General features: G+C 31.4%; 3 protein-coding genes across 7 annotated transcripts; 1 reads left to right on the top strand and 2 right to left on the bottom strand.

Moving 5' to 3' along the window:
- Positions 1-215: 215 nt before the first annotated feature.
- LOC126768561 (holocytochrome c-type synthase) lies at positions 216-2,109 on the bottom strand. 2 transcript variants are annotated; one of them, XM_050486747.1, is made up of 5 exons: positions 1,967-2,109; positions 1,629-1,853; positions 1,283-1,519; positions 889-1,013; positions 216-784 (listed from the first exon to the last, which is right to left on the bottom strand). In XM_050486747.1, the coding sequence occupies exons 2-5, from the start codon at positions 1,785-1,787 to the stop codon at positions 547-549; spliced, it is 759 nt and encodes a 252-aa protein (XP_050342704.1). In that variant the 5' UTR covers positions 1,788-1,853; positions 1,967-2,109; the 3' UTR covers positions 216-546. The 2 variants fall into 2 exon arrangements, with proteins under 2 accessions (XP_050342704.1, XP_050342705.1); XM_050486748.1 differs by lacking the exon at positions 1,967-2,109 and having other exon boundaries at positions 1,629-1,960.
- A 2,125-nt stretch (positions 2,110-4,234) lies between these two features.
- On the bottom strand, positions 4,235-5,788 carry LOC126768580 (39S ribosomal protein L55, mitochondrial). The gene is made up of 2 exons (XM_050486773.1): positions 5,483-5,788; positions 4,235-4,448 (listed from the first exon to the last, which is right to left on the bottom strand). Exons 1-2 carry the CDS (start codon positions 5,675-5,677, stop codon positions 4,305-4,307), a joined length of 339 nt encoding a protein of 112 aa, XP_050342730.1. The 5' UTR covers positions 5,678-5,788; the 3' UTR covers positions 4,235-4,304.
- A 432-nt stretch (positions 5,789-6,220) lies between these two features.
- LOC126768484 (choline transporter-like 1) lies at positions 6,221-13,745 on the top strand. 4 transcript variants are annotated; one of them, XR_007669236.1, is made up of 13 exons: positions 6,221-6,522; positions 6,615-7,152; positions 7,233-7,405; positions 7,568-7,627; positions 7,716-7,883; positions 7,982-8,105; positions 8,214-8,361; positions 9,141-9,281; positions 9,464-9,626; positions 10,959-11,180; positions 11,711-11,889; positions 13,036-13,078; positions 13,135-13,745. XR_007669236.1 is itself a non-coding variant. In XM_050486626.1 (13 exons), the coding sequence occupies exons 1-12, from the start codon at positions 6,418-6,420 to the stop codon at positions 13,037-13,039; spliced, it is 1,983 nt and encodes a 660-aa protein (XP_050342583.1). In that variant the 5' UTR covers positions 6,221-6,417; the 3' UTR covers positions 13,040-13,078; positions 13,135-13,744. The 4 variants fall into 4 exon arrangements, 3 of the variants coding, with proteins under 3 accessions (XP_050342583.1, XP_050342584.1, XP_050342581.1); XM_050486626.1 differs by having other exon boundaries at positions 11,711-11,847; positions 13,135-13,744; XM_050486627.1 differs by having other exon boundaries at positions 8,226-8,361; positions 13,036-13,745.
- The last annotated feature ends 220 nt before the right edge of the window (positions 13,746-13,965 follow it).

Below are 13,965 nucleotides of genomic sequence, written 5' to 3'. Positions count from 1 at the left end.
ATTAAGTTAACATAGTTAACAATTTTTATAACTTAAATGATCATATAGAGCTAAATACAGTAGAAATTCATATGAATACAGTAGCAAGATTACCAAACATTTGCGTTAGCGAAATGAAATATTTTTCTGATCTATGAATCAATCTTTAATTCATTCATAACTGCTTTAGTCTTTAATTACATTTTTGTATCAACTAAAAATGATAAACTACAAGTGTCTAAAAGTTTTTCAAATTCTTCTCTACGTGAAATTATATAAATCATTGAAGTAAATAATTTATATTTATCGCTGTCTAGTTTTTTTATTTAAATACAACAAAATATCACAACAGATATTTTTTAACATAAATTGTGAATTATTAATATGATGTAATATGATGAAACAATTAAAATCACAAAGAGTTACTGCAGTGACAAATTATGTCGACGGAAGTACCCCACATAAGTTATTAATTTTTTTATCTATATCTTAACATACCTGTCAGTAGGTTAGGACCTTGTACAACTATATCTACTCAATTTAAATTAACTCTATTCAAACTCATTACTAATTAGTCAATTTATTATCTTTTTTTTCTCCAATGAATTCATAACGATATCTCATATAAAATACTTTCATTCTGTCCCAAACATTCTCAACTGAATCCATAGCTGGTCTGACATCAAGTAAAGCAAATTGAAATTTGTTGTCAACTTCACCCCCATCATAATAATCAATGACATAGCGAACATCTTTTCCACAGCGATCCACAATCCAGTCATGGCGATCAAATGGCAATTCATACCTTTAAAATGAAAAAACAAAACAAATTAAATGGCTTACTATTGAATAATAAATACAAAACTAATAGATTTTTTAAATACACTTCTTTTTAGTAATAATAAATACCCTAATAATGATCTAAACTGTGCTCTTGGACTATATTGAGTAGCTTTGCCTCCAAAACTCTTAAGTCTAGGATGGCCACATTCCTTGGCATGCAATGCTTCCCACTTCAAGACTTCCTGCCATGCCTGAAATTAAATTGATAAAATCAATATTAAATTTAACCCTTTTATCATATATAAATTTTCATGTACATCATCTTGTGCTCTAGCAGTGAAAGACAACATGAGGAAACCAGCATGTGCCTAATTTCACTGAGATTCTGCCACATTACCCATTAACTTATGGAACAGCATGGTGGAATAAGTATAAAAGATAAGAGTACTTAGCTCAGCTGTGTGATATTCACAGGTTATTACTTTACTTGGTTTTACTTTATATTATATATCACACATACTTGCTCATTGTTAGCATTATGTATTCTTATGATATCTTCCATATCTTTTTGTTTGATATCTTCATCTTTCCAACGCCACCCTTTACGAAGCATTGCATTCCAGAACATTTGCTGACTGGGATACACCCAAAATTCTGTAGAACCATCTGGCATAGCACGAGGGATTGTAGAGACTTGACGATTTGTTGGTAGTGTGAATGGTTGATCTGGGGCTGGCTGCTGGTTTGCAGGTGGCATCTAGGTGAAAATTTATAGTAAAATATATAAGATGAATAATTAACACTATTTTTTTCATATAGCTTAAATGATTAAAAGTTAAAATGTCAGTTTAATAAATAAACTTTACCATGTTATAAGGATTTATATCATGCTGAACAGGACATTCCGAAGGGGTTTCGTTTTTCGTATTTGTGTCTTTTTTATGCATAGGACATTCTGGTGGTGGGTTTCCATTATTTCCAGGAAAATTTTTAGGAATTGCTTCTGCAGACACTTTATTTCCCATTTTATGTAATTAATATTATCTTACGTAAGGTCACAAGGTTAACCAAGAATAGTTTTCATTTTTCGCCTGAAAATAAAATTGTACGTAATAATTTCGGCCAACTTCTTATCTCTCTTCCGTATTTCAATAAATAATCTTTAAAAATGTTATAAAATTATGAAAAAGAACTTGATACAAACGTAAATTGTCGAGTGCAAATTTCCTTTGCTGATTAGCTGTCAATGTCTGTTGTCAAAGTAGTTGACTTCGGTCAAGCCGTTAAGCCAAATAGTTATATCACAGATTAGGATAAGCGCTTTCGGTATACTGGACTACTGTACCCCTAAGTGCTTAGTGAAACTTCTTGTGACTATAACGTAATGAGCACTCGATTTAACATTTTCATAACGAGTGAATTCAACATGTTCTGCATAAGTTCTTATTTTATCAAGCATCAAACCTCAACTGTAAAACTCAAATGAATCGTTAACGAAAATGTAGTTACTACTCTTAAATATCTACCAAAAACCGTAACAATTGTGCAGACTGCAGCCTTTGAGCGTTGCACAATAAAGTATGATATTACATAAAATTTCATTAAAAAGTAGCTTTTAGTTTCATATTTTACTAATTGAAGGAACTTGCTTTCAACTCAGAAATAAAACGAGATTGTCTTGAAATGAATGAATTATTTCTTATATTATTCGCAATCAGAAAATATTCTTATAATATGTTTTACCACGCAATGATCGAAGAAATGTTTAAAATTAATCAATTTTTTGCCATGAAGAGTATCTTTTAATGTTCTTATTGCCAGATTAAAAATGTAGATTATTATCGCTTAATATCAAAAATGAGATACTCTTCAGAAATATTTTAAAGAGGTTCGTATTAATTTTAATATTAAACTTACAGTCTTACATAATTAACATGAACAAATTTATATGTATATACGCCACGGTAACATATTTTAAATAATTTCCAAAATGCAAGTGTGTTCCAAACAGCACGAAGTTTTAATTAAATTGCTCAATTTTCCCGTCTGTGTGGTATATATTTTTAAAACTAACTTTTAACTTAAATTAAAATCCTTTATGCAGTCAAATTAAATAATAATGTTTATTATTCATGTCAGCCGAAATACGTCCACTGCTGGACAAAGGCCTCAAGGATCCCTCGAGGATGTCTATGTTGGCCGGTCTTGCGCTGCCCACATCCAACGTTATTATTATAGCTGCTAATTAAAAAACAAGTGAAATCTCTAAGTATACAAAACAAACCATATTTTTTTTATAATCCAGTGTAAAGTGTAATCCAGATAAATAACTTAAAAAAAGTATACTATTTTTTTTTATAAAAACTTAACCATACCAATCTTGTTATTATAAGTCATAATTTTTTTAAAAATAATTATATCATAGTTTATTTGGGAAGGCCTATTTCAAAAGAAACCTGTTATATTCCCTGGGTTCCCTTATTTTTGAATGTAATAAAATATAAGTCAGAACAACAAAGATTATGTTAATAATATTATGTACTCAGGTAGGTACAGGTTTCATTATCATCATCATCATCACCCTTTTCGTGTCCACTGCTGGACATAGGTCTCTCCAATGGAACGCCACTGAGCTCGATTTTCAGCTCTTAATCTCCAACCGCTGCCAGCCACCTTGCGTATATCGTCTCTCCACCTAGCTGGAGGGCGTCCTACGCTACGTTTGCTAAGGCGTGGTCTCCACTCCAGAACGCGTCTACTCCAACGGTCGTCGGTTCTGCGACATATGTGTCCAATCCACTGCCACTTCAGCTTACTAATCCTTTGGGCTATGTCGATTACCTTGGTTCTCTTTCGGATCACCACATTTGGGATTCGATCCTTCAGAGAAACTCCGAGCATAGCCCTCTCCATAGCTCGCTGAGCGACCTTGAAATGGCGGACCAAACGCACTGTCAGTGTCCACGTCTCGGCTCCGTAGGTCATAACCGGTAAGACACACTCGTTGAAAACTTTTGTCTTCAAGCATTGCGGTATTAGTGACGAAAAGACTTGACAGAGTTTTCTATATGCTGCCCAGCCCAGTTGTACTCTTCTTCGTGCTTCCCCCTCGAAGTTGTTTCGACCCAACTGCAAAGTTTGCCCAAGGTACACATACTCCTGAACAACTTCGAGAGGAACTCCGTTAAGAGCTATTGGTTCCGGACTGACGTGTTCGTTGAATATTATCTTGGTTTTTTCCAAGTTCATCCGGAGACCAATTCGAGCAGAAGAATCAGTCAGGCTGCTCAGCATATATTGCATGTCCTGCACGGTTTCTGCCACGATGACGATATCGTCTGCAAATCTCAAGTGCGAAAGGTACTCGCCGTTTACAGTATTAAATAGGTTTATTATATTTAAAATTAAATGACAGGTGTTGCAGAAATATATTTGTTACATTTAGTGTTAATATGAAAAAAAAAAATCAAGATTTATTATATATTTTTTAATTCTACAAATACATTACCTAAGAGATTAATAATTAATAACAAATTTAATTATTATTTTTTCAAGTATTTTAAATACTTCTTTGCATTAAAGTTGTCCTCAACAGTTTCCGTTATTTTCACTTTTCTTCTTGGTTTCCTCTTTTCTAACTTAATTTTTCGTTCTTCTTCAGATAATGTACTTAAATCTAAAGGTAACTGAAAAAATTAAATAGGTAATCCATTTTGTTTGAGGTTATTAAATTATTATAAATTGGAGCAGCGTGGTGGAATAAGCTCCAAACCTTCTCCTCAAAATGAGGAGAGGAGGCCTTTAGCCCAGCAGTGGGACATTCACAGGCTGTTTCGGTTCGGTAATATATATTACATTCGATTAAAATGCAAATATTTCCAAAACACTTGTGTTACAACAAGCCGAGATGGCCCTGTGGTAAGAACGCGTGAATCTTAAGCGATGATCGTGGGTTCAAACCCGGGCAAGCACCACTGAATTTTCATGTGCTTAATTTGTGATTATAATTCATCTCGTGCTTTACGGTGAAGGAAAACATCGTGAGGAAACCTGCATGTGTCTAATTTCACTGAAGTTCTGCCACATGTGAATTCTACCAACCCGCATTGGAGCAGCGTGGTGGAATAAGCTCCAAACCTTCTCCTCAAAAAGAGGAGAGGAGGCCTTTAGCCCAGCAGTGGGACATTCACAGGCTGTTACGGTACTTGTGTTACAATTTTGATCGCAATAATTAAGTTAATAAAATTCTAATGAAAAAAAATTAACTGTTTATAATGTGCACAAGTGTGTGTGGCAATCAGATCCTCATTATCTGCACCCATAGATACAAGATAGAATAGCCAGCCAAAATTATTATTAAAACTGCAATGATTCTATTTCAATATCATTTACAATTGCATATGAATTTAGACATTGCCACTCAACTATTAACATCCATAGTCATTAATATATTTGTATGTATATTTATTTTGTAAGTATTTCAAACACTACAATTTTTTTAAGCTCAAGGGTTAATACAGTGCAATTATGTTCATTACAAAAAGAAACACTGGATACATCTTTAAATTATATGATGTATGCACTTTAAATCAAATATATGTACTTTAACCAAAATGAAAAATCTAACAGAATGGAATATTCCATCATCTGTTCTTACATTTCCAGTTTTAACAATATTTAATTTCCTCAATCTATGAATAAAAATATTAGAAATACTTACTTTTATAATTTGTCTAGGTTCGTGGTATCTAATGTTTATTGAAGCGCCATTTGGTAGGATAACTTTCGTAGGATACATTCTTGTATAAATTTCTCTGTGAATTTTGGTTACACTAGATACATTACAATTTAATCTTCGTATGTTATATAAATTGAACACATAAGGCTTAAGTGATAATAATGCTTTAAAGTTCATTATGTTTCTAAGAACAACTTAAAATTAGTAAATATATTACTTAAAATGAATAAATTTATAAATAAAGTTGCAGTTTTCAACTTCAAAGCCAAGCAAGTATTGCATGAATGTCAATATAATATATTTGACATTGAGTTCTTGTCATTACTCATATGTAATATTTTTTTGTTCTTTTTTTTGCGAAAGAATTATTCCGGAAAAGTATCTCATCCTTCTTGTTTTACTACTACCTAGAGAGAGTATTACCTGAAAATAACATTTGAAGATGAATATTTCTTTCTCTGTATGTAACTGTCTACTATCCCTGTCTAATCCCGTTTTACTTAGCACTAGCAGTCCAGCAACGCCATCTAAATTTTATATTTTACGTTACGAGGTATTTTTTTATTTTTATACCCCAAGAAATAATTCATTAGCTCTACAAATACTATGCTATATATGGCTAGTGCTAAATACACAAAATACCATTGACCATGTTATGATATAAGTTTGTATTATCTTGGAACATGTTGAGTATTTATCTATGGTCTAACTACTTGTTATTGTATTTTAATTATTATGTAGCTTTGGTAAATTGTTCATGACTGTTTTGTTTGGTTTTGCTTGCAACTTTGGTAGGATTGTTCGCTGTAGGCGTGGGTACTGGATTTTTAGTATTTTACTTTTTGTGAATTGCGATATAGCATTACGAAACATGAAAAACGGATACATGTGATAAAAAACTTTATAAAATCAACAAAATGGGCTGTACTCAAAGTGAAATTTCACCTCAAAATGAAACACCTAGAAAGGGTTGTACCGATGTATTGTGGGTGGTCATTTATGTTATTTTCTGGATATTGATGGTATGTTGTATTAAAATTTTTGAATTTGATATTCCTTTTTATTTCTTATGATAAATTAATTTATTGTTGTTTTATTAACTTTTTTTTTTCAGATTATAATAGCTGCTATATCATTTGTGTATGGGAATCCTCAAAGATTAATAAATGGCTATGATTCATTTGGTAATACTTGTGGTGTCAAAACTAACAAAAAGCTTATTGATTATCCATTAGCTGGTATTAGTACTGCTGATAAAAAATATCTTTTTTTCTTGAATATAAAAGAAATTCGTAAATCTCTTAAAATATGTGTGAAGCAATGCCCAAATAGGAAGATGGAATCTTTCTTAGATATTCAAAACTTTTACAAGGAGACTGGTTCTAATCTCTGCAGCCATGACATCAATTTTGATAATAAAACAACTAAAAATGAATTGGATAAAAATTTAGAAAGGCTATGCCCTACCTTGCCTGTATATGACTCTTTTCCATTACTTAATAGATGTTTTCCAAAATCAGCTACGGACTTAGGAAAAAAGGTCTTCTCAGATTTCTATGATTTGCTTAACAGTTGGGATACTATTGAACAGATGTTGTCTGACCTGTATTCTTCTTGGAAAGAAATGATCATTTGTGTTATAGTCGCATTTAGTAAGTAATAACCGAATATAATGTTTATTGTAAATACATTTATATTGTTGCAATGATTAAATTTAGGATATTTTTTTTAGTTTGCTCGCTAATAATGGTGTCCATTTTACATTTATTGGCCTCTTTAGTATCTTGGATATTTATGATCATAGTATCGATAGCCAGTGTAGCAGGAACAGGCCTGTTATGGTATACATATCACGAATTAAGAACAAAGCAAAAAGATTTTTCTGATACAACTATGTTTCTAGCCGTAAGTATATCATAATTAAAACATAAAAGGGAAATATATGTTTTTTTTAAGTATTAATGTAAATGTGTATATTTACCTTACCTTGTTATATTGTAGTATTTGTTTATATAAAAAAAAAAATCTTATATCTTATAGATTCTCATTTAATTTATTGATTTTTAGGAGTCCCTCAAAAATGAACAAGCCTTTTTATGGTATTCAATCATAGCTACACTAATAACAGTAAGTGCAAGTTTTACTATAAATAACAAATAAAAATATAATTTAAATTATTATGGATTCATAATTAAAATAATTTTGTTTATTTTAGGTAATACTATTGCTGTTAGTCTGGGTTATGCGTTCACGTGTATCATTTTTGGCAGCATTGTTCAAAGAAACAGCTCATTGTCTAGGATCAATTCCTGCACTCTTCCTACAGCCCATTATCACATTTTTCTTCCTAATATTATTTTTTACTTTTTGGTCTCTTGTTGTAGTAAGTAAATAAATTACATAATATATGCTTAATACAATGTTTGTAATAATTGATTTTAATAAAAAAATAAATATGATATTTTGTGAACATTATTTCAGGTAAGTTTAGCAACGGCGAATTATCCAGGCACAACAAATTTCGTGAACAGTACAATATCATCAGCTAATGTGCAAAATGTTGCAGTTTCAACACAAAATATGAACAAGAGTGCTAATTTCAAGAGTAAGTTGAAAAAAATATTTGCTTTAATATTCAAATGATGCTATATGGATCTAATTACTATCAAAATATAAGTTCTGTTGTGGTTATACTACTAATGTAATATCATAGGTTATATTCTAGATGACATAGTGTTTGATCCAATGTGGGTAAAGAGTATGTGGTGGATGTGTCTGATTTGTCTCGTCTGGGGAAGTGAGTTCATACTGGGATGCCAGCAGATGACAATCGCAGGTGCTGTCTCACACTGGTACTTTAGGTAATTTTTTTTTTTTTTAACAAGTTCTCAGTAGTAGCCCATAGTGTGTACTCTCCCGAGGCCAAAATCATGAAGTGCTTTGTATAAATTTCTTGATTTTTTAAATTATAAAAAAACCGCAGAACATACCTATGTATGTTCTGCGGTTAATTTGGATAGATCTAGTGTTGTTCTACCCCTCGACACTATTTTCTGGGACACCTGTATGTACGGGTATAGTGTGAAAATTAATTATTCATCTTAACATTAATTAAGTAAATGTTATAAAAACGCAATAGTCAGAAATTATTGCTGTAATTATATAATTTTTTTGTATGGGTGTGCCTTTTGACATGTGAGTGAGATATTTCTAAATTAATTAATTTAGGTCGTAATTATTACTCTAGTGAATAATATTCGTGACGCAATTCAATTAAGTTGTGTTTTAATTATATTGACCCAGTTTTTATATTTTGACAGCTTCATTCGTCTAACTTTAGCGGCTAGCTTATAAGGCTGTAGATCCAAGGTCGTGGGTTCAAACCTTGGTTCGGACCAATAATTTTTTTTTACTGTCAAGAACTTCTAACAGCCTGGAGATTAGAAGTTGGCAGTGTTATTACTTCGTGCTTGAAAGCACGTAAAAGCCGTAAAAGAGTGCACTGATACAAATATAATATATCCTGTGTAGTGGCCTAGATTCACTTAAGAATATCATCGCCATATTTTTAATAATGAAATTGTGTTAATAAGTGTGTATATCAACTTTTTTTTTAAATAGAAACGACGTTTTTTTTCAGAGGACCAAATGCACATCCATCGCCAGTGTTGTATTCGATTGGTAAACTTCTAAAGTATCATTTGGGATCAGTAGCTAAAGGATCATTTTTAATAACACTTTTCAAAGTACCTCGGCTTATTCTTACTTTTTTACATGCTAAGTAAGTGTAATTTCCGTTAATGTTCTACATCACATTTTTCACTTGATGTTTTATATAAAATTAATAATTAGTACACTTAGTAAATTTTTAGTGCTATTACTAAATGAAATCTTCTCAGTTTTTCTAAAATACCAACAAATGTTTACTATATTGTTATAAGTTATTTATTTTAATTTTTGTAGATTATCAGCAAGAGCTGAAAAGGGTTCGGATTGCGCCAAGTGCGGTTTAAAATGTTGCATTTGCTGTTTCTACTGCTTGGAAAAGTTTATACGATATCTTAATCACAATGCATACACTATCATTACCATCGAGAGGTGCAATTTTTGTAAAGCGGCGGCAAAGGTGATTTTTTTTTTAAGTAAAAAACTAGCTGCTCCGCGCGATACTGTACGCGTCAATCTTTACTGCTCCTTTCCCGTGGGATGTAGTACTTATTATATACTTGGTGGTAGGTAGGTCTTTTTGTAAGCCTATCTTGGTATGTACCACCCACTTATCAGATAATCTACCGCATAACTGATATACTTAGTATTTTTATTCCGGTTTGAAGGATGAGTCAGCCAATGTAATTACAGGCACAAGAGAGACAACATCTTAGTTTACAAATTCGGTGGCGCATTGGCAATGTAAGGTAATGGTTAATAATTCTTACAGTGCCAATGTTTATGGACGGTGGTTACCGCTTTCCATCAGGGGATCCTTTTGCCGTCAGTCTATTTTATATCTATTTTATATATACTTATTTACAATAACATTTCTAAATATATAGATTATCTAACGCAAAATGATTTTCTCAAATCGGTCTGGTAGATTCCGATCCATCAAACTTCAGCTTTATATAATACATAATACCATAAAGATAGATAAATTCAACGACAATTTAAAACATTTTGCTTTCAACTTACGAGACTGTGATTCAGTTTTATAAATAGCTAATAATACTAAGTATGTATGTAGGTTGGTAGTACGTAATCCTCTATTAGGTAATCTCTTTAAATGGAAATGTGGTCACGGTGACTAATGTGAATCAGCGATACAGTTAAAATATTTACTACTAGGAACAATGCAGACACTCATAACTGCATTGTTCCTAGATGATATTTAATATTGTTAGTTGTAAATATAAATAAATTTGCAATATTATCATTTTTCATTTTCTATACACAATTTCGTAAGTTTTCTCACAATGTAAATGATATCGGTTTTGGAAATGGTATACCTATTTAAATTGGAAATGTTTTAAAATTTAGGTAAAGCTAATTAGAGCTGTATTTTTCAAAATATAAACAGATTAATAAAAATAATAATAATTGTCGCATTTCAAAATAGATACTTCTTATTTCGATAATAATATTTGCATATAATATAAATTCTTAATATATATCTTCTTTTCTCTAATAAATAAAAATGTATGTTCGTCTTCGATGGCTAAACCATTCCGATCAGATTGTGATGAAATTTTGCTGTAATTATATAATTTTAGTAGAGTTATTCTGCGTCTGACCGTAATGGTTTATTTAACCAGACCAAAAACAAGATTTTTTATTTGTATGTTTGTCCTTTAATATAAACGTTCTATGTAGACCATTATTCTACCCATTCGAAGCCGGAACGGGAGGCTACTTTTTAATAAATTTATCTTTTGTTTTATTTTAAATCAATTCTTCATCCCAGGCTTTTAGCACTATAGTAAACAACGCGTTGCAAGTGGCGACTATAAACAGCGTGGGAGACTTCATCCTGTTCCTGGGCAAGTGTATCGTCACCGCGGTCACCGGTATCATTGGTCTTCTGTTGTTGAAACGGAACACCGATTTACATTTCTACGCGGTGCCCACCCTCGTCATATGCATTTACTCATTCTTCATCGCGCACTGTATACTTTCTTTATATGAGGTATGGGTTAAATAAGTTTATTTTTATTTATTTATTAGTATCCCAATTTTATGTTCCCCCGATAACGTGTATGCAATATTTTATAAGGATCGGTTGAATAGTTACGACAACGTGAACTTGTAACAAACAAACAAACTCACTTTCGCACTTGGCATTAGTAAGGATTAAGTTTTCTGCGCGGTTTCCGTGTTAAGCGTTACTACTTTGCTCGAGGGTCGTACCGTGATGTTACGAGTTATAATCATAGAATTTTTCTTCATCAAATGAGCTATCTAACGCAAAATAGTACAAGCTGTGTAAGCTTAATTTGGGATTAGATGGCCGTGTGTGAAAAATATGCCAGGATATTATTATTTAATTATATTATAATATTTTTTCAAATCAGACTCGTAGTACCAATGTCTAAAACGTTACTCAACACGAGGTTCACTAGTTATAACATGAAAGCGAAACTAACAAAAAAAAAAGAATTAATTATATTAATATTATATATAAATAGGATAAGGGTAAACAAATGATGATTATGACAGATGGTAGTGGACTGCCTGTTCCTCTGCGTGTGTGAGGACCGGAACATGAACAGTGCGGACGGGCGATGGAAGAACTCGCGACTCGCTGAGCTGGGCGTCGTCAGCGACCGAGCTGAGACAGAGGACTTGCAAGAGAAGTACTGATCCTAACTAGTGCATGCCATCTGACTTGTGTTTTGGTAATGTATGCCTTTAGCTTCGTTAACTCTTTCATTTTTATATAAATTAGTCTTTCCTCTACTCATTTGTTCATGGTTACCGTTTAACTGTAGTGCGTACAGAACCTTTATTTGACACACGTTGGAGTGTGGACTGGAAAAATGTTAATGTTAGCTTGAATGGATTGTAATGTGACAGGAACTGGCAAACGCCTAAGCTTTCTTGTTACTTATTCGCTATTAAGGTTGTTTTAATTAGCAGTGCATGTGGTGTTCTGAATGGTGGCTGTTGGAATTTATTTATGTAGACTTCACTAAATAACTATTTACTTAAAAGTATCTAAATATTTTATAGTAATGTTTTAAATATGAAAGCTTGCTTGTTGTTTTGTGGTGGATTTCTTAAGCATTTATATTGTTTTTATCTAATATGTGCAACATAATAGTATACAAATAATCGTAATCGAGCCGAGATGGCCCTGTGGTAAGAACGCGTGAATCTTAACCGATGATCGTGGGTTCAAACCCGGGCAAGCACCACTGAATTTTCATGTGCTTAATTTGTGATTATAATTCATCTCGTGCTTTACGGTGAAGGAAAACATCGTGAGGAAACCTGCATGTGTCTAATTTCACTGAAATTCTGCCACATGTGAATTCTACCAACCCGCATAGGAGCAGCGTGGTGGAATAAGCTCCAAACCTTCTCCTCAAAAAGAGGAAAGGAGGCCTTTAGCCCAGCAGTGGGACATTCACAGGCTGTTACGGAATAGTATACATAGTAACATGACATTCTGTGTGTTGTGTTGTTTTTGCTAACTGGGGAATGATAAATTGTAGTCTTGTATGTTATGCAGAAACTGTATACACAAGTATTAGTATTATTTATATAATAAGAATTTAGAGCCAAAAATTACATTCGAATGACTTAGATTGTTAAATAACAACCAAAAATTGGACTTAATTTTACTTGATCAAAATTTATATTTGGTTGGTTTGGTAAAACTTCTTAAAAGTATAAAAAGAACAATAGTATTTTATAAAAATACTATAAATTAAATAAACTCAAAAATAAGATATTTATGATTTTTTAATTGTTGTATTTATATAAAAAACATTTTTATAAAGGAGACATAAAATACTTATGCAAATACATTTTTGTTTCAGATAATCACGTTTGTAATATGAAGCAATCAAATTTCTTATAATTATGTAATTTGCATTATTATCATGTTATTGTGTGGGTGTAGCTGAATTTTTACACCTTTTTAAATAATATTTATTATACCTGATAAGTGTTCTAGGGTGTAAGGCAATGTTTGTACTAGCAAAAAATCAATATCTGAATAGATACTGCTAAAATTTAATCATAATATTTAAATAACGAATCTCAAAAATTGTGATTTTACTTTTTAATAATTTTAATTGCTAAAAAAATAGTACAAGTTATTAAGGGATTGAGAAATAATTTTTCAAGCATTTTGATATTCTCAAACTCATTCCGTTTTGTTATTATAGAAACATACTATTTAAACATATATATTTCTAGAACACCAATTTTGGTGCTGTTTATCCTATTATGGCATATAGTTTCATAAATTAATTTAAAATTCTTCATATTGTTAAAGTTAAAATGTATAGTTTATCATGACAAAGTCTCTATGCACAAGGATTGTTGTAAAAGTCAAGTATCTTTTGGATGATAAATAATCATTTCAACTTTAATATCGGAATCTCATTAAATAGTATATTAACTCAAAAAATATTTTTTTACCTACAAATACTTTATAAAATGCCGTTATTTAAAAACTATATAATGACATTATTTAAAAAATGCCGTCCTTTCTGAACTAAGCTAAACATAATCAATGTATTTTAAAACTGTGTATTGTAAGTTTTAACAATTTTTTATTAATTTTAATTGTAAGGGGCAGTTTTTGCCATAGAATGTAACTTTACATTTTTTTTTAAATTAGATTAGACTATATTTTTATAGACCTGTTTTCTGTTCCTTTTGACATTTTAAGTATAAGAAAACTTTGAATTTATTTTAACAATGTAAATCTAGGTCCGTAACTCTCAAATATATTTTTTTAA

The sequence above is a fragment of the Nymphalis io genome, chromosome 5, assembly GCF_905147045.1.
Source record: "Nymphalis io chromosome 5, ilAglIoxx1.1, whole genome shotgun sequence".
NCBI lineage: Eukaryota > Metazoa > Arthropoda > Insecta > Lepidoptera > Nymphalidae > Nymphalis > Nymphalis io.
Note: the sequence above shows the minus strand (reverse complement) of the source record. Positions and strands in the feature narration are given on the sequence as shown.

Excerpts from the sequence above, each read along its gene's own strand:
- LOC126768484 (XM_050486624.1), top strand. The coding sequence starts at position 6,418 with ATGGGCTGTACTCAAAGTGAAATTTCACCTCAAAATGAAACACCTAGA. Across the intron at positions 7,628-7,715 it reads TCATAGCTACACTAATAACA|GTAATACTATTGCTGTTAGT; the intron begins GTAAGTGCAAGT and ends TGTTTATTTTAG. Across the intron at positions 8,362-9,140 it reads GTCTCACACTGGTACTTTAG|AGGACCAAATGCACATCCAT; the intron begins GTAATTTTTTTT and ends GTTTTTTTTCAG.
- LOC126768580 (XM_050486773.1), bottom strand. The coding sequence starts at position 5,677 with ATGAACTTTAAAGCATTATTATCACTTAAGCCTTATGTGTTCAATTTA. Across the intron at positions 4,449-5,482 it reads AACCTAGACAAATTATAAAA|TTACCTTTAGATTTAAGTAC; the intron begins GTAAGTATTTCT and ends TAATTTTTTCAG.
- LOC126768561 (XM_050486747.1), bottom strand. The coding sequence starts at position 1,787 with ATGGGAAATAAAGTGTCTGCAGAAGCAATTCCTAAAAATTTTCCTGGA. Across the intron at positions 1,520-1,628 it reads ATATAAATCCTTATAACATG|ATGCCACCTGCAAACCAGCA; the intron begins GTAAAGTTTATT and ends ATTTTCACCTAG. Across the intron at positions 1,014-1,282 it reads ATAATGCTAACAATGAGCAA|GCATGGCAGGAAGTCTTGAA; the intron begins GTATGTGTGATA and ends ATTTAATTTCAG.